Below are 19,595 nucleotides of genomic sequence, written 5' to 3' on the forward strand. Positions count from 1 at the left end.
ATCTGTTCTCTGATGTTTTATGTCATTCTGGTTTTTTTGTTGTTGTTGTTGTTGTTTTTTCAATGCATGTTTTTGCCACCGTTTTCTTTCTTCTATTCAGTGGAAAATGCTTGACTTTGCTGGTCTTTTTGTTTTGTCGGTTGTTTTCCCCCCCTACATGGAAAGTTGTTTCCTACATGGGAGTCAACTAGTTGCCGCTTTACGTGTTTATAAAAGTTCAACGGGGCGCCTGGGTGGCTGAATCGGTTCAGCCTCCAACTCTTGATCTCAGCTCAGGTCTTGTTCTCAGGTGGAAGTTCAGGCTCTGCGATGGGTGTGCAGCCTACTTAAAAAAGTTCAACGAAACCACTGAAATTAAAGGAGCTTTGGTTTATGCCAAGAATGAAACCGTATGTATCTTCAGGTCAGGAACTAATATGCTTTTACTTTCTCCCACTCATTTTCTGATTGGCTTGATTTATCTGGAATTCGACACAGATTATTGTCAACGTGGTTTTGTACAATCACTTAATAAAATTCTATTTTACATAACGATCTTTTAAGCAATTTTTATTTGCATAACCATATTTATATAAGCCTGTTAGACGCTAATGCTGAAGTCGTTTTCATGCATCCTACCATATCAGGCCGTAAGTGGAGTCTTGGTTTTATGTATTTATTTTTTATTTATTTATTTTAAAGTAGATCTTCAAATATGTTTTCAGGCAGCTCAGATAACTGAAATGCTTTGTGGGCTTGCTCACCCGAGAATTACTTTCCACTCTGTATTCGCATGGTAAATTCACAATGCACAGAATTCTAGTGGGACGTCTTATTTTGAAACTCTTGTGTATGTTGTTTCATTGTTTTCTGTTAGTGTTGTCACCAAGAAGTCCAAAGCCCTTCTGCTTATGTTATGTATCGTGTCATATCAGTTAGGGTACTTTAAGCAAAAAAGACAGCTTATTAAATTATTTAAGAAGTGTGGGGGTGACCCTCTAAGGCTTCGGGTGGACTGAGAACTTTCTGATTTCCTCACCACCATATTCAGTATTTTTTCAGCGCCATCCTTTTTGCCTTCTGATTATAAAAAGGCTGCCATAGCTCCATGCATCGTGATCACTTTGAAGGCAGGAAGTAAAGGGGTCAGAAGTGGTCTTTCCTTCAGCAGCTTATTACTTTTCTCGAAGTCTGCCCAGTGGACCTTCTGTTACAGTCCATCGGCCAGAACTAAGTCACGGCTATTTGTGACCATGACCGACGCGGGGAAAAACGAGTTTGTCTTGGGCCAATCAGGACTTGCCTCAAGGACTTGGCAATTCATCCCAAACAAAATCTGTCCGAAAGGAGCAAGAGAGGGTGATCTCTGCATTTCCAGGAAGCATGTACCCCCTCGTTCAGGTGTGCCGAGAAGACATCCCACGGATCGGTAGCCTCAGCAGGACTGAGGCTCTGCATCCACGTAGTAACTGTCAGTGCCCAGATAGGTCACATAACCTTATCATTCTTCACCATAGCAGACCATTCTGTCCCCAACTGGAAGCTGATGTTTCTTCCCCAAGATTCCAGAAATTGCTGTTCACGTTTGACACGAGCAAACAAATCATCCGGACGTTGGTTGGAAAAAACGTGAACAGGCCATGCCGAGACAGACAGACGCTGGGTGTTCCGTTCTGTTCTCTACGTGGAACGCCGATAGGCCAGGACCAAGGGAGCAGTTGGAATGGGGAACCTGCTACGTCAGGGTTACGTTCTTAGGCTTGTCCAGTGGCCTGACTGAGCTGTCTGCCTTGGGCTTTGTGAGGGAATGGATCCACTACAGCCTCTGATTCCTAGCATTGTTGTCCGAGCGGTCGATCTTTGTTCCGGCAGTCAGCAGCGTGGAGCAGTTGACGGTATCTTTGAAAAGGGCGGTCCCTTCAGACGGCACCCTCGACAGGACGTAGCTTTCTCCTGCCAAGTTTCGGAGGTCAGACCGCGGCTCAGTGGCCACCCGCAGTCCAGTATTTGGCCCGAGTGTTGCAGCGACGGCTGAACGAGAAAGACACGGGGACGAAAAGAAAGCCAACTGCCCGAAGAATCCCTACGAGGGCGCGCTCCTAAGGATTAGCCGCTTCGAGACTGTGGGGAGCAGATAAAAATAGAAGCGTCTCTTCGCAGAGCAGTGAAGATAAAAACTAAATCCTCGGCAGCTTGGAAACCGGAGTTCGCGTATCAGGGAGGAAGGTGGCAGCCGTTGGGAACAGAGGTGGTGGAATTGAGCCGATCAGTGGGTTCCTCGTGTCCCAGGGGGACAGACCAGGGGCGAGAAATGGAGCACGTGGTTCTTAGTGTCTCGTGAGCGGCGTGGGCTTCTATCCCGAGAGGACAGCGTTCTTCCGTGGCATCAGGAAGAAGGATCGTTTCAAGTCCTGCGCTTTTCTGCCTCTGAGCTGCCTCCGCCCGATCGGTGGGCAGGAGGTTGATGGCTCAAGTGCTCTCGGACGCTTGATGAAGTTCAGATGGCTTCGTCCAGGGCTGTTATTTTCTCAGCTTGCAACGGCTCTTGACTCCTGAAGAAGCGTTCAGTTACCATTTAGTGTCTGTAAAACCGGAGGCAGTAAAGGGCAGATGACGCCCTCTGAATGAAAGAATAGTTGGGTTCCATCAGACGGCGTGCTTGCTGAAGGCGGCCAGGGGAACCCTGAGGTCCCCCCGGCTCGGGAGGAGAGCACTCGTGTGCATCCGGGCGGCCCTTCCTATAGCCGGTGCTGAGCCTGGAGTGTTTGGTGCGTGAAGAGTGTGTGTTCGTGCATGGCCTCCGCCCGCCCCGGGCATGTGTGCGCTCTCACCTCTGGAACCCTTGCCTTTCCGGGGCGTCTAGAGGACTCCACGGGGAGTGTGGGAGATCAGACGGCTTGAGCTTCTGGCGTCACAGCGAGGATAAATATTTTGTCTTAGAACATGCTCCCTTTCGCAATGCGGTACGGAATACGAGAACCTGTGGGAGGCGAGGGGGCCGTTTTAGACTCGTAATTTCAAAGCGAGACAGACCCATGGTGATTAATGGGGCTTATTCAAATCTCCTGCCAACTAGATTTTTAAGAGGCTTAATTTCAGATGAGTCCTGTAGAGGTTTTCAAATGTCTTAGGATTTGGTTCTCTTCCGCTTTAAAAGACCTCTGTAGACTAAGCTCTCTAGCTATTAGGACTGACCAGAAATTAGTTGATTAGGTGGAATATTATGCCGTTATCACTGTTTGGAGGAGTACTAAGAGTGTGTTTTAATTAAATGAACATTATACGAGAGGTCTTTAGCTTGCTTCTTTTTTTTTCTTCTTCTGCCTTTTCAATTTTTTCTTCTGTCCCGTTTCTAATACCCGTTCTACCCCATGGTCTGTCCAACCTTTCTAGAACTCCGTAGCGAAACGCACCGTGAACATGGCCACGGGAGGCTGATCTCCGTGGGTGGCCAGAGAGGAAGTGCCCGGGGGTGAAGGGTGCACCCACCTAGTTTGGCCTGTAAATGTTCCTCATGCTCTGAAGGTAGAGGGACAACGATCGGTTGCAAGGCCCGCCCGCCTCTTGTTGTGAGTCCAGATCTGAGGCGTGGGCCGGATCTCGATCCACAGGGCCCAGATGCGTTGGAGCCTTATTCCAAAGCCTCACACCTGACCCTCTAAGTGTCGGGCTTCTCGCCTTGGCCGGAGTGTGAGGAACACAGCACAGGCGGGGTCCTTACGTGACGGACACGGGGACTCAGGTCGAGGTGGAGGGGGAATGGGAAACCACAGTCCTCTAGAGAAGTGGTTTTTAGCCTCTGTGCCCTGTGGTCCGTATCAGAATTCCATGGATAATTCCAGAGCTCCTCAGATGAGTCTAGTTACAGCTCCATAGTAGAGGACCATTGTCGCTCAGTCTTCTGCAAACTTTCCTAAAACGAGGCCTGAGAGCAGCCAGCATCGGCATCACTTGGGGAAGAGGGAGTTTCTGAAATCAGATTCTCAGGCGTCACTCAGACTTACTCGGGTGGGCAGGGCCAAGGCATCTACTTTTCAATAGGCTCTTGTGGGGGGGGGGGCGCCTGGGTGGCTCAGTCGGTTAAGCGTCCGACCCTTGGTTTCGGCTCAGGTCATGACCTCATGGTTCCTGAGATTGAGCCCCGGATCGGGCTCTGAGATGACACCTCAGAGCCCGCTTGGGATTCTCTCTCTCTCTCTGTCTGTCTCAAAAATGAATATAAACATTTATAAAAGAAATAGGCCCTTCTGAGAGTCTGACACTAACCATCTGGGCTCTGTGGCTCCCACGGGGACAAATAGACCCACCCTGTTTTCCCTTTGGAATGGAAATCGTGGAAGTGTGGTCTCTGTGGGTGAGAGCAAGGGGACAAATGTGTGTTCAGGGCCTGTTTGGGGTCACCTGCTGTTGACAGCCTTCCTCCCAGTGGCCTGTGTGTTAACCTCCCCCCTCCCCCCCCCATACTCCATACACAAGCAGAGAGCAAAGGGGCTGGGAAGTGACAGGATCTGTTTTCATCTATGTCAGGGTTTCCGAAACATCGGGGCTTTGCTGTCTGAGCCTGACCCTCACACAGCTTCTCCTGCTTTGTCTCCCCGGCCCCACAGGTGTGCGAGGGGGCCGGCACACTTTCAGACGCTGGGTCTGCTGGAGAGACTGGGGTCAGAGCAGCCCCCAGGGTGGCCCTGTCTCCCCCGGGGCCCGGCCCTCGTTGTGTACCTTGGCAGAGGATGAAGACCTGTTCCCCGCGGCTCCTTCCCCGAGTTAAACAGCCAGTCATTCCGAAACCCAAGGCCACCTTTCCCCACGTCACCCCGCCCTGCTCTTGGCTGAGCACAGAACTACCTTTGTCTCTCCGTCTAGAGAATTTGACTGGATTTGAAGCCACCTGTTTGTTGCATAGGCTAACCCCGGCCCACTCTGTGACCTTGGAAGGTGGAAGAAGACAGGGTAAAAAAAACCTCAACAGTGGAAGGAAGGACATAATGCAGGAAAAAGAAAAAAAATTTTTTTTCAATATATGAAATTTATTGTCAAATTGGTTTCCATACAACACCCAGTGCTCATCCCAACAGGTGCCCTCCTCAATACCCATCACCCACCCTCCCCTCCCTCCCACCCCCCCATCAACCCTCAGTTTGTTCTCAGTTTTTAAGAGTCTCTTATGCTTTGGCTCTCTCCCACTCTAACTTCTTTTTTTTTTTTTTTTCCTTCCCCTCCTCCATGGGTTTCTGTTAAGTTTCTCAGGATCCACATAAGAGTGAAAACATATGGTATCTGTCTTTCTCTGTATGGCTTATTTCACTTAGCATCACACTCTCCAGTTCCATCCACGTTGCTACAAAGGGCCATACTTCCTTCTTTCTCATTGCCATGTAGTACTCCATTGGGAAAAAGAAAAATTTAATGAACTAGAAAGACATACACAAAAAAATAGGATCATGTAAAACTTGATCTTCAAAAAATAGAAATCTCCAAGAATACTGATTAACCAAAATAAAGAAAAACCATGATAAAATAGTATTGGGGAAAATAGCACAGTCATTATTATTAACACAGTAGAGCTTGTAATGACCATAAGAAAGTTGTAAGTACACTTTTATGCAAATAAATGCGACTTACATGGAATGGTTTTTTAGGAACATGGAAATTACCAGAATCACTCCAGAAATTAAAAATATGAATAAATACAAGCCATGAAAGACCGTCTGGGCAATAAAAAGTTTGCCTTCCCCACATTGACGGCTCAGGTGGGTTTACATACACCACAGACTAGTTTAAAGAATAGAAAAAGAGGGAAGCTATCGTGCATGCTTTCGTGAGGGCAGGAGAATCTTGCTAGAGATTGGAAAAGGAAAGTATAAGAACAGAAACTTGCAGACCAGTCACAGTTACGTTACTGATTTAAAAGATCTCAACCAAATACTAGCAAGTGTAACACAGCTCTATTTAAAAAACTCATGGCCAGTTAGAGTTTATTTTAGGAAAAGAGGATTGAGCAACAGAAAACTATATTAATACAATTTACCACCTCAATGCAGTAAAGAAGAAAGGCTATATGGTCATCTTTAATAGATGGAAGAGAAAAAAAATTAGCAAAATATAGCACTTACAAGGGAATTTCCTTAACCTAATTAAAGGTAGTCTATAAAACATCTCCAGGAAGCATTCTGCTTAATGATGAAATTCTGGGGGCGTGGGGGTGTCTCCGTCAGTTAAGAATCCAACTCTCGATCTCGGCTCAGGTCATGATCTTATCGAGCCCCATGTTGGGCTCCGTGCTGGGCGTGGAACCTGCTTGGGATCCTCTCTCTCTCTCTTTCTCTCTCCCTCTTCCTCTCTCCCTCCCTCCCTCTCCCTCTTTCCATCCCTCCTTCCCTCTGCCCCTCTCCCCTACTCGCACTCTCTCTCAAAAAAAAAGAAAGAAAGAAATCTAATTGTGAGCACATTAAAGATAAGATGGAGATAAGGATGTTTTCTAGCCCCCCCCCTTTTTAAATCGCATATTATGTTGTAGGTCATATAACCAGTGCCTTATTAAGACAAGAAACGTAAGATTTGTAAGAAATGGAAAGAAAAAAACAAAATGTGGATGAATTGATTAGTGGAAAATCCAAGAGAACCTATAAACGGTTTATTGCCTCTCCTCCTGCTCGTGTACTCTCTCTCTCAAAGTAAATAAATAAACTTCTAAAAAAAAATGTTTATAAAACAAAAGAACTAAGGAGTTCGGTGAGGTTGCTCAGTACTGCGGCCACGTGCAAAACTGAGCAGCAGCACTGGCCTGTTAGAAGATGGGAAAATAGGTCCCACTGTGTATAGCGAGCATAATGTAGGGGTAACTAGGAATAAATTCAACAAAAGATGTGCACAACTTTTCTGGAGAATACTAGCAAAGTACAAAACACAATTGAAGGGGGGGGTGTCTGGCTGGCCTAGTTGGTGGAGTGTGCAGCTCTTGATCGTGGGGTCGTGAGTTCGAGCCCCACGTTGGGCGTAGAGATTACTTAAAAAAAAAAAATAACTGAAGGGCAAAAAAAAACAAACCCAAACCCACTCAGTATTATAAAGATACTGATTCTCTTCAAATTAATCTGTGAATTCAGTACAGTGTCCTATGGTGCTTTCTCTCATGGCACTTCAAGAACTGATCTTTAAATTCATAAATTTATGAAAGGCAGATGGCCCCGAATAGCCAATAAAGTATCTTGAATGAAGAACTACACATCGTAGGCAGCCTGCCTTGTCGGAGGCGAAGACTTACCTCCAGTTAAGGCAGCATGGCGCAAATGCAAGGTTACGTGAACAGAGCAGAAATGGAACCAGCAGTAGACGTCTGCATATAAAAAATGCAATGTGACAGCAGTGACATTCCAAATCAGGGGTGAAGTAATGAGCTGTTAAGCGGTACTGAGACACGAATCATCCGTGTAGAAAAAATGAGATCACTTAGTCCTACCATTCATAAAAATATATATGGGCAGTTAGAGAATGTAAATGTGAAACGTATTTGTAAAAGTTTTAAAACATCCAGGGATGCCTGGACGGCTCAGTCGGTTGAGCGTACAGCTGGTTGGTTTTGGCTCAGGTCATGATCTCACGGTTCGTGGGTTCGAGCCCCGCGTTAGGCTCTGTGCTGATCGTGCAGAGCCTGCTTGGGATTCTCTCTCTCTCTCTCTCTCTCTCAAATAAAATAAATGAATAAAAGTTAAAACATCTGGAAGAAAACCTACAAAGAATATATTAATGACCTTAGGTCATCAGAACGTTACCCCAGGGCCACAGTTTGAAAAGTCCGACTTAAGACGCATGTTTGACTGAAGACATCGCGAACAAAATTAAAGGATCTGCCACAGACTTGGAAAAGGTTTCTACGGTGCATCTGGCCGACAGAAGGATGACGTCCAGAAGATCTAAATTCCTGTCATCAAGTAGTAATGAGGTAATAAAAATTGGAACCCCGAACAGCTGTTTCGTACCAGCCTGCCTGGCCAAATAAAAATACTCCGGCGATACCAAGGGGCGGGAAGACCGTGGAGCCACATGAACTCGGGGCCTTGGGAGCAGGAGCGAAACTGGTAACAGCCATTATAGAGAGCAGTTGACTGTCTCACGTTCAGTTGAAGAGGGACATCCATCTGTGACTGGCCACTTGTGGGGACCTAATGGCCGAGAAGCTTTATGTAAGAAGACCGCGTCCACTGCTGTGTCATTGCTGACAGGGAGAAGTCAGCCAGCAGCAGGGAAGGGATGAGGCGTGGCGTTGGCCCGCAGTGGAAAGCCTTAGAGCGGTGAGCGTGAAATACCAAGATTTACTAAAGCCGAGCGGGGGGCGCACGGGTGCTTGTATGTTGCTGTCCGGATCGTAGGTGTGAAGTTCTCCGCACACACACGATGCGGGTGCCGGTGCTGAGGCGGCCTGGGGAAAAGGCGGCATCTGCCCCTCTTCCCAAGAGGCCCCGGCGAGTGCATCGTGGTCCAAGGCTGGACCCTTGGCTTTGCAAACCCAGGAACGGAAGCTTCGCTCCCCCCACCCTCCCGCTTCGCTTTGTTTCACTGTCCGCAAACCAGAGCCAGCTTTGTCTCTCAGAGGCAGACTCGAACTGCGCTCACAGATTGAAGGAACCCAGGATGCCAGCTTCACAATTTATACAGAGAAATGCATACGACAGCAACCAGAACCTCGAACGTGACCGTGGCCTTGCCTCAGCCGGGTGTTTTTTTCCCCTTGAGCTGCTCCCCGGGAAGCAGAGACGCGGCCGGAAGGCGGCTGGGGGGCCACACAGTAAGGTCTGGGCTGCAGAAACTAATCATTCAAGGCTCCCGTTGCCGGGAAATTTCCACCTACTCCAGAATCCCGACTTGTGATCAGGTCACGGGCTGTGTGTCGAATGCTCAGGGTCCTGGGGTCTGCACATCCCCCTTGCGGGACCGGCTGGAAGTGCCCTACTGGCTTCACAGAGGAGCCAAGCAGCCTCTGAGTGCCGGGCACCCAGAAGATGCCTTCATGAGCTTGACGTGGCTTTTAACTTTGCTTTATTCTTTTAAAGGGTATACATATCCCATCTCCTCCATGATAGACACCCGTCTTTATGCTAACATCGAATAATGCTTAATTACTACTTTAATTGTTAAATTAACTACTCATCGATCAAGTTGCTCGGTATTTTCCTTACAAAATCTGAGTTGAACAGGCGTTTCAGGGAGATGGAACTTACTCACCCAGTGTGTCTTCATTCCCGTGACCCTCCTTTTTGGCCATCATGCCCATCTCAGAATAAGCGTGACCTTGCTCTGCACCTTGTAGAGGTTCTAGAACTCTCTCTCTTACCGAAGCCTGTTTTTCCATCCCCCTACCATTCTATCCACTGCGCTTTTCATGGAGACCTGGGAACCCTTCTCCCACCGAGTGACCACACTGTCCTCCTGTAGACCATCATGTGTGCTTGTCTGTCCCATGCCCATCACGTCGGCCTCAACTCCAAGGTACTAGAGAAAACTCCACGCTAAGCTCCCCGCACCGATGACACACAGCCACCAAACACCTGTTATTAACCCTGCATTACAATTAGTGACCTTTCCCCTTTTCGGAGTTTTTTTTTTTTTTTCATAGGTTTTTATTCGGTTCTCCCGACAACCATGCAAGATTATGAGGGCCATCTTCACAGATGACACAGTCAGTGACCAAGGTTACCGCAGGCCCTTTGCAGAAATACGAGATCAGCTGGGTGACAGTGAGCAGTGGTGTGCTGGGGGCGGCGTAGAAAACATCCCTTATTATTCGTCCGCATTATTACCCAGAGCCCCTAGCGTCCCAGCGCATTTGGTTCTTTGAGCAACTTTGTGACCAGCCCCAAATATGACACCTGCATCAGAGACGAGTCTGTCCCTGAGACAAATCCCCTCATCCCCCTGAAGGGCTCAGGAGCACAGTGTCATTGAGATGGGCCATTTTTCTCATTTCCAGCCAATCACGAGTTCAGATCATGATAGCCATGTGGTCTCAGAGAAGTATGAAACTAAATTAAGCATTTTAAAAAAACCAAAGCACAACTTCTGTCTCCAGTTTTTCACGTGTCCGTTTGACCAGACAGGAAGTTGCCAGAATGACCAGTTTAGTAGCAGGCCCGTGGAGACTCCAGCGAGCTCCAGTCCTCGGCGCCTGACCCAGAGCCCCGTGTCGTGTCCTCGGCCTCGCACCGCTTCCAGCTTGCATCAGCTGGAGGCCAGGACTGGCCGCACACTCTTCCTGCGCTGACTTGAAGTAATCTGCAGTTTGTATTCCTTTCCCAAAGAACGCTCAAGTATGAACGTGCCCCCGGCAGCCAGCTCCCCTGGTGATCTTCGAAATCGGGCCGCCTTTCGCTGGCTCCGGAGTAGTGAAGACTGCTTGGCAAGGATGGGACTCTAAATGCAAGATTGATTCCGTTTCTATTTAAAGAAATTCTTCACTCCCTGCCACCCGTCTCCCCCTCCACTTCTCTTGGCTCAGCGTGAGGAGTTCGGATCTGAATTCATCCACATCCATACACACATCCACTGTGAACTCATGGTGGGGAGGGGGGTAAGATATTTCTCCGTTTTTGCTTGTTAGCCCTCTGCCTTGGAAAATGGGATACCTGGGGGCGCCTGGGTGGCTCAGCCGGTTAAGCGTCCGACCCTTGATTTCGACTCAGGTCCTGATCTCACAGTCCGAGAGCTTGAGCCCCATTGCTGGGCTCTGCGTTGACAGTGTGGAACCTGCTTGGGATATTCTCTCTCTCTCTCTCTCTCTCTCTCTCTCTCAAAAATAAATAAATAAAATAACCTTTAAAAAAATAACGGGATGCCTCTTAAATTTCCTGACTGCCAAATCCCGGCAAAACGTGGTGCCTTATGGACACGTAGAAGAGTTTTAATAAAATAATGTGCCTGCAGCAGCCCTTTTGGGTCCTGAAACATGTGAGACTTCCCAGCGCTCACGGAGAATGAGGCTCCCGCGGAGAACAGCAAACTGGGAGAATAGGACGTGATCGGATTGGCTAAGTGGACTGTGATTTGGGCATGAAAAATGCTTCCCAGTTTTAATCCTCGCGTGGCCGCGTCGCCCGCTCGGTAAGTCAGGGCGCAACCTGCTTAGCTCAGCACCTCACGCTGTGTTAGGTGGGACCTCACTGGAGAGGGTATTACCCTCCTAACGCGAGTTCTTGCTCATTAGCATTACGGATGGAGTTCTGGGGAACAGCACTCGTCGGTAATTTGTTTACAGCTGAACCTGGCATCCACCAGTTGGCTTCCTTCCTTCCTTCGGCCAACAATTAGCTAATTCTTGAAATGGAAAGAAAAGGAAAAACAACAAAACCAGCCTGTCTATCTACTTGTCATTAAGGACTTAGCTGTCGGGAGCCGTAACGAGGTCCGCTATTAATTCCAGAATGCATTTCCCGTCCCTCCCCCCTCCCCCCCCAAACACATGACCGGTATATTATGCGGCGTCCTCGTGAGTAATTAAAATCAGGCTCTCCAGATAAACCAAAATAAACAAAGGAAGCCCATTTTGCGATTCTGGACCTCATTGCTTTTTAATTGCACCGCTTTTCTGCTCCTTTGCCAAATTTGCTTCTCTGAGGTCGTCTTTCCCAGTCATGGAAATTTAGTGTGAACGCTTCGGTCCTTCACTGCTTACACGCTTTCAGCCGTGGCTGGGCGCCAGAGATTTTGTTTGTTTGTTTCTAACCCGACTCCCTTTCCCACTGATTGGCCATTTAAGATAGACCCCTTTAATTCTGGAAGCCCATCGCTCAACAGCTGTGGTAGCCTGCGTGAAGAGCTAACAGGGAAAAACAGGGTTTGTCAAATGCACTGGCCTCACGGAAGGTTGTGCAGCTATCGCAGAGGCCGGGGTGGAGGGACCGCGTTGGGGGCCACCTGACAGGTTCCTACCCTCCTGCAGGCTCATGGCACAACCGTTTCACCCTTCGGGCCTGGGGTGTTAACACGGCTGGTCAAAGAGCACCTGGGTGGCTCAGTCGGTTGAGCGTCCGACGGCAGCTCAGGTCGTGATCTTGCAGTTCGTGCGTTCGAGCCCCACATCGGGTTGACTGCCGTCAACCTGTCAGCACGGAGCCCGCTTCCGATCCTCTGTCCCCCCCCCCCCACCCTCTCTCTGCGCCTCCCCCACTTGCACGCTTCCACACACAAAAAAGATGTTGAGAACTGTTTCCGTTTCCCTCAGGGCAAAGATGCTTTCCTGTCTTCCCAGCCTTTTTTTTCCAAGCGGGTTATCAGTGGTCCCATCATTTTGGTAACTGCCCGAATGTTGCCGGCGGTCCTGACAGGCTGTGAGCCCACCCCAGATGTATTGCTCTCTCTCTGGAACCATCACCTTTATGCTGGCGTGTTCTGTGCTCTCCAAGTCCGTGGAGCCTGCCCTGAAGGGTCCCTGAAGACGGCTTCTGCTGAGCCGGCTCTACCTTGATGGGTCGTTTCTGTCTCTAGCATCTTCGACCTAGAGCTGCCGGGGTCCCGTTTTTTAACACAGCCATCCTGTGTCCTTGCGGTCTTGTGTCTGTCTGTGGAGGCCAGACCCGAGACGTGACTCGTTTCGATCTGCCCGGAGCTTCTCCGTGGTCCCTGGATTCTCTCAGGATGCTTCACATCGCCCGTGAGAGCGGCCGGGCTCAAGTTCCCACGGGCCCGCCCCTCACCCCGCCCCAGCCTGCACCACTCCCGCCTACCTTGTTGGGACACAGGCTGGCAGGGTGACAGGCGTGTGTCCCTGCTGCCCTTGGCGGGGGGGGGGGGGGGGGGGGGGGGGTTGGGGGGCGGCCGAGCAGTCAGGGGGACAGAGCCGGGTTCCAGATACAGCTTTGCCGAGAACCACAAGAGGCCCCACGTGCTTGCCGGAGAGATGAGAAAAGAACATCGACTCGCAGTCGGTTCCACCCCTCGGAAATAACCACTGTGAATTGTGAAAAGCACATCTCTAGAGGTGTATCTGCATGTGGGAAGAGATGGGACTTCCCTGTTTTAAAACACGCTTTTTTTTTTTTTCCTCTCTCTCAGCGTTAGAAACATGTTCTCAATATGTTACTTTTCGCCGAAATCCTCTTTTAACGTGTAACTCCGGTTGTGTTTCTCTGCTTCCTTATGTCCTGTTGTCACTTTCTCTCAGAATAGGCCAGTCCCTCCTGCAGACAGCAGGCGCACCCGAGAACGTCCATCCCGGCGGGTCTTCGGGCTCGTGCCCTCCAGGGCCTCTCCGAGGCTGGTCCGGGTGCGTTCAGAGGACGATGTCTCTCTTCCCTCAGGTGTCAGCGGAAGCAGTGGCGGGTGGACCTGCCAGCCACCAGCGTGGTGATCACGTTCCACAACGAAGCCAGGTCGGCCTTGCTGAGGACAGTGGTCAGGTAAGGGCAGGAGAGGCCACCCAGTGCCCACCTGCTGCACCATACGGGCGGTGGTCCCCGGCAGGGCTGCTGGACATCCCCGGCGTGCCAGGCCAGAGCTGTCTGCTGGGGGTTCAGATGGGTCACCTGACCGCAGCACAAGGAGTGGCTGATTGATGGCTTCTCCAGCCAAGGATTGGGACCGTCGCATGAGAATCCCCCACCCCAAGTGATACCCCTACAAGGCCTCCAAACTTTATTTTTTTTCTTTTTTTTTTTTTAACGTTTATTTATTTTTGAGAGAGAGAGAGAGAGAGCACAAGCAGGGGAAGAGCAGAGAGAGAGGGAGACACAGAACCCGAGGCAGGCACCGGGCTCTGAGCTCCCAGCACAGAGCCCGACACGGGGCTCGAACTCACGAACCGTGAGATCATGACCTGAGCCGACGTCAGATGCTTCACCGACCGAGCCACCCAGGCGCCCCAACCTTTATCTTTCTGTTTCCTCAGCGTGCTTAAGAAGAGCCCGCCCCACCTCATAAAAGAGATCATCTTGGTGGATGACTACAGCAATGACCGTAAGTACCAAGACGGATTCCTGCCCCTTGCCTGGCCCTTCTCCTGGGCGCCGGCCTTCCTTAGTGCCTGAAAAGGTCAGAAATCTGGGCCGTGTAAAGAAGAGATGCCTCTTTGATGCCCCAGGAGATCCGCCCACGGATGACTAGGAATCACAATACTTGAATACAGAGCCCTTGCAAACGAGGTTCCAAATTCTCTGCTTCTCTCTTTCCCTAGCTGAGGACGGGGCTCTCTTGGGGAAAATTGAGAAGGTGCGGGTTCTCAGAAATGATCGGCGAGAAGGTAAGACTCTTTTTCTTTTTCTTTTTTTTTTTTTAAACTCTTTTTCTTAATTCAATTATCAAGACAGTTGAATGCTGACTTTTCCTGAGCCCGAAATGTTTCAGATAAAAGAACAATTAACTTTCTAGTCTTCGTGTGTGTGTGTGTGTGTGTGTGTGTGTGTGTGTGTGTCTCTCTCTCTCTCTCCGGGAGCCTCTTGGGAGCCTCTCCCAGCAAAGCCGAGGGAGGACATTCAAAGCTTAATTGAAATTGTTTGTATACTAGGGCAAGAGTTCAAATTACATTTTTATTTATGTATTTAGAAAATTGGCGTCTCTCTTCCTTTTACAACCCAGGAAGTCTTATCAGTCCCTGGAGTACCAGAGTTTAGAAGGAAAACAAAGATTTAGCAATGAGAAGTTTGGTGACGCCAGGCTCCCGGCATCTGATAAAATAACGGATTCGAGTTTGACAGCCTGCTGAAGGTGAACCAGCCCAAAAAGGGAGATGTTGCTGCAATTACATGCTTATTGGATTTTGCAAAGGCCAGCCGCAAAACCTGCGGTCAGTCTTGTCTGCCAGAGCTGGGCTTATCGAGTCCTCTTTATTGGCAGTTAGGAGAGAGACTCCAAAGGTGGGGGGGGGGGGAGTATTACTTTGAAGTGTCCGGAAAGGAAGCTAAAACCACAATGCAATTAACATCCAGTGTATCGATGCTGTTTGAAGGGCTTGGTGGCTGGATTCTAGGCTCCTCCATGGTCCAGAGAACTCCTTCAGTGTAGGAGGACGGCACAGCTTTAAAACATGCTATCTTAGTTATTTGAGGATGACTCCGCTGATCCTGGAGTGGCGATTGTATTCTCGGATCAGCGTATATACTCTTTCTTCTGGTTCCCGTGCAGCCCGGTCAGAGCCAATCCGTGCAGCTTTTCTTAGCAGGAATTTCATCAGCGATAAAGTGATTGAGCCTATTAGGACAGTGCGATCAGCACCATGTTTTAACCAACCAAGATCCTCGTTCCTCAGGTTCAAGATACATAAACAGTGGCACCAGCCCTGCCCTTGGGAAGCTCTATTTGCTGGACTCGCGTCTATCTCCCAAGCTTAGAATAAGCCAAAACCTTGAGGTCAAACCGAAGTCTTGCATTACATGGGCCCCCAAACAAACTGCATGATAACTTTTTGAATTGAAACCCAAAGTGCCTGCTAGCACAAGGAGAAAAAAAAAAAAAAAAAAAAGAAAGAAAGAAAGAAAAAAGAAGAAGAGGAGGAAAAGAAAGAAATTATTTTTCATGGTGGCATTTTATAACTGACAGATCACTTGCTGGCCTTGTCAGAGTTTAACCTTAGACATCAGTGCCTCTGAGTGCTTTAAGTTAGGATGTTCACTTGGGTAAGAACGTGAGTTGATGCTTTGTTCTGGAAAGGGAGGGGGAGGGGCCGCTGTGGGAAGACAGAGTGTGGGAAGGAAACCTGTAAGCAAACGAAGCGGGTGGTACTGAGTGAGAAAAAGCACACACGGGAATGTATGTGTGTGCTTGGGTGTCCGTGTGTGCATGTATGTCTCCCATGTACTTGAACATCTATACATGTGCTTCGTAATGCTACTAGATGTCAGACAAAATCAGTTGCGTGAATATTATGGCAGCGAAGGAACGGCCTTCGGTTTGTTTAGTGGGGGTTTTAATGTGCCAGTGACTTCATCTGGCTGCTTATTAGAATCGGCTGGGGAGCCTCAAAGATGACCCAGCCCTTCTAACTTGGTGGGAGCCCTGTGCCAAACTGTGAGTCCCCGTGGTGGTTACCGGCTGAAATCTCAGTTCTCTCTGCCTTCTGATTGTTTCTTTTCACGGACTCCACGGGGTCTCCCTTGTGCCTGAAGTTCAGGAGTCAGCCGAGGATTTTTGAGGAGGTTATCTCCAGATTTGGGACGAACGAACCTCCTTTCCGGGATCTCCTCCTTTCAGTTTCTAGCCCCTCTCGAAACCCTGAACTCTGTCCTCTGACACCTCCAGCCAAAAAGGCTGTGTCGCAGCGGGTCGTAGCGTAACCTCGGGAGAAACACCACACACCCCTGGGCTTCACTCCCTGTGATTTTCTCCTTTCAGGGACTGAATCCCCTCCAGTTGCTGCCTGCTTCTCACTGCTGTCTGGCCCTTTCCGATTCTTGCTTTTTCTCTTTTGGTCAGAGTTTATAACTCTTCTCTGAGCAAGAGCTTGTCTAATACAAGCTAAGACTCTTGACTTTGCAATTACCAGAACTAGAAGCCTTTATCTTTTTTCCCCCTCCCATAGCATGCAGACCTAGAAGAATCATTGAAAACCCATTTTGACTACTCTGTATAAAGGAACTTGAAAACGCTGTCCTCACGGGTCGTGAATAGTCACATCATCTTCATATACAGTTGTGCCCCCTTATCCACAGGAATACGTTCTAAGACCCCCCAGTGGACGCCTAAAACCACGGATAGTAAGGGACCCTGAATAAACTTTTTCCCTATACATGCGTATCTCCAGCAAGGTGTAAGTTATAAATTAGGCAGAATAAGAGATAAACCATAATAACTAATAATAAAATGGAACATTTATAACTGTACTGTTTAAAAGTTACACGAATGTGGTCTCTCTCTCTCAAAATATCTTCTCGTTCCTTCCTCACCCTTCTTGTGATGATGTGAGGTGATAAAATGCCCCCGTGATAAGATGAAGGGAGGGGGATGACACAGACTTGTGACCTAACGTTAGGCTACTGCTGACCTTCTGATGATATGTCAGAAGGAGGATCCCCTGGCTTCCAGACCTCCGTTGGTCACAGGCACCTGAAATTGTGAAATGCACAACCCCAGGTGATCATGACAGGGGACACTGTGGAAGGCCCGGCATACGCAGCAAAAGCCACTTATGGCCGTGTCATCCAGTGACAGAGATACGACTTGTGATAAGACTCGGCGTGATAGTAAAAAATCTATATTATTAACAGACCACAGTACGTAAACTCTGGAAATTTGACCTGTCGTGGAACGAATTTTCTGTAAAACCCGGTCAGCCGGGATTTGCCACCGATGTTCTTTGGCTGTGGTAGGTCTTGGACAGGCAGAGCTATTTGCAGCGCCCTGAGCGTTACGTCATCGCCATTAAAATCGGTACCACCAGCGCCTGAAGGTGTCTGGGTAACACCTCCCTTGCCCCAGTTAAGGAGAAAACCGTTGCTGCGTCAGAAGAAGGTAGTCGGAAAAGTTCCACGGTTCAGTTGCTTGATAAAGGAGACTTCAGGTTCTTAAGGGCCTGACTCAGAGGGCAGTCGTTCTAAGAAAGTTGCCTTCCTCGTCCTCCAAGGAACTCAGGAACGGAGATCCTGACAGCAGCCTGTCTTGGTAACCACGGGGCAGGATTGATCCTGCCCCCCAACTCTGTACTAGACTGTGCCCGGCAAGGGGGCCACAGAGCCGTGGGGGGCGGCGGGGGGATGTCAATGCTGTATGTGCTGTCTTGTTGCCTTCTTCTCAGATACTCTGATGCGCTTTTGAAATCGCTTCCGCAGGCCTGATGCGCTCACGGGTCCGGGGGGCCGATGCGGCCCAGGCCAAGGTCCTGACGTTCCTGGACAGCCACTGTGAGTGCAACGAGCACTGGCTGGAGCCCCTCCTGGAGAGGGTGGCTGAGGTGAGGCCCGGGGCTCGTGCTGGGCTCCTCCCGCGTGCTGGAAAGGGGTGGGGGGGGAAGCGTGCCTCTGGCACAACCGCTCCAAGAGTATTCCGTTCACTGTAGGAAACTTATCACTGGAGAGAAAATCACTTTGATGAGTCGGAGGCGAGGAGCGGCGGAGGCTGGCGAGAGCCTGATCAGTTTCCCACGGTCCCTTTCCTCTTAGGAGGGTCTGCCTTCTCTCTGAGCTCAGGAGGGGCCGAGCGCTGAGGACAGCGCCCGGCGTCCAGCCAGTGCGCTCGGAGTGGCTGATGCCATCGCTGCCTCCAGAGGGCCGGGAGGGCAGGCTGGCCACCTCCAGCCATGCTGCTCGCCGACGAGCCCAGCCTGCCGGCTCGTGGCAGAACAGGGTGCCCGTGAGCGCACAGTTGACCGTTAGAGGCTGTCAGGGTGCCCCGGGGCGCAATTTTGTGCACCTCTGTCTCCAGACACGTCATCACTGGTATTACCTTCGGCCTTTTGTCATTTCGCTTGCCTTTTGCTTGCTTTCCTGACTTTTCTTTTCTCCGTACTGAGAAAGGGTTTCTTTGGGGTGATAAAGCGAACCTAACGAAAGTACAGAAACGAACAAGTGAGGCCTTTTACGAGTCACGCGTGACACGGGTAGCTGAGGGGCACTAAACCATGAAATACTCAATAACCACAAGCTACCAGCGATGATGATGCTATGACGGTATTGATGATCTTGACTCCGTGTCCCAGTTATCAGTGATGCCACGATATTCGGGACTGTTCACCGAGCGCTAACTATGTGTTAGATAAATTACGTATTGACCCCATTTGCCCCTCGAGGAACCTGGGGGTTAACGTGTTTAATAACACATCCAGAATTCATGCAGGAGACCCAGCCAGGGGTGCAAAGCAGTTTCTGCTGCATCCCCTCTCACTGAGCCCTCTTACACCTATACATGCACCTAGCCGAGAGAAGAACCCTCTGGAATCCCGTCCTCTCCAGGCCCGTTCTCACACAACCAGACTCCTCCCTGGTCGCGGAGGACACGGCCACAGCCAGGATATTAGCGTGTGTGGAGACCGCAGGCTTCTGCCATCAAACTGTCAGAATTCTTTCAAATACTCTCTCCTCAAGTAAGGGCAGAAGGAGTGGAAAATTGCCACTCTCACCAATTCCAGTCCTATCAGAAGAGGCCAAGGGGCACCTGGGGGGCTCAACCAGTTGAGCGTTTGACCCTGGATTTCGGCTCCGGCCGCGATCTCACGGTTTGTGGGTTCGAGCCCCGTGTTGAGCTCTGCGCTGACAGTTCGGAGCCTGCTTGGGATTCTCTCTCTCTCCTTCTCGCTCTGCCCCTCTCTTGCTCACGCTCTCTCTCTCTCTCTCTCTCTCTCTCAAAATAAACTAAAAAAAAAAAATAAAAAAAAAGTCAAAACAAAAGAAGTGGACTGAGAAGGAGAGCAAATTATGCTATTTGGTGCCCATCCCCAGGTCCGGACTGAGCCAGGCAAGGGAAGACTTGATTCTCCCTTCTCAGCGCACGGGGTCTTGTGTCCCGTAAACTCGCTCCTGGGTGATGTCAGAACTTTATACTGTTCTTTTACGTGTTCCTGTGATGTATTAGGCTCTTAGCTCTGCTGATTCTGTTACCAATTTGTTTTTCGAAGTCTTTCCCCTGGTTAACACGGGCTCTGTAAATGGCTGGAGGACAGCACTTCCTCTTCCGTTAACTAGCCGCGTGGGGCAGCGCCTGTC

At 49.6% G+C, this 19,595-nt stretch overlaps 1 protein-coding gene across 1 annotated transcript in view; it reads left to right on the forward strand.

The window, feature by feature from the left end:
* GALNT2 (polypeptide N-acetylgalactosaminyltransferase 2) overlaps positions 1 to 19,595 on the forward strand; it is a 191,553-nt gene that overhangs the window by 141,062 nt on the left and 30,896 nt on the right. The window contains exons 4-7 of the mRNA XM_053910186.1: positions 13,269 to 13,367; positions 13,856 to 13,923; positions 14,141 to 14,206; positions 17,727 to 17,848. Coding sequence (XP_053766161.1) covers positions 13,269 to 13,367; positions 13,856 to 13,923; positions 14,141 to 14,206; positions 17,727 to 17,848 — 355 coding nt within the window. The remainder of the gene's footprint in view (positions 1 to 13,268; positions 13,368 to 13,855; positions 13,924 to 14,140; positions 14,207 to 17,726; positions 17,849 to 19,595) is intronic.

The sequence above is a fragment of the Panthera pardus genome, unplaced genomic scaffold, assembly GCF_024362965.1.
Source record: "Panthera pardus isolate Hobbes unplaced genomic scaffold, ASM2436296v1 HiC_scaffold_22, whole genome shotgun sequence".
NCBI lineage: Eukaryota > Metazoa > Chordata > Mammalia > Carnivora > Felidae > Panthera > Panthera pardus.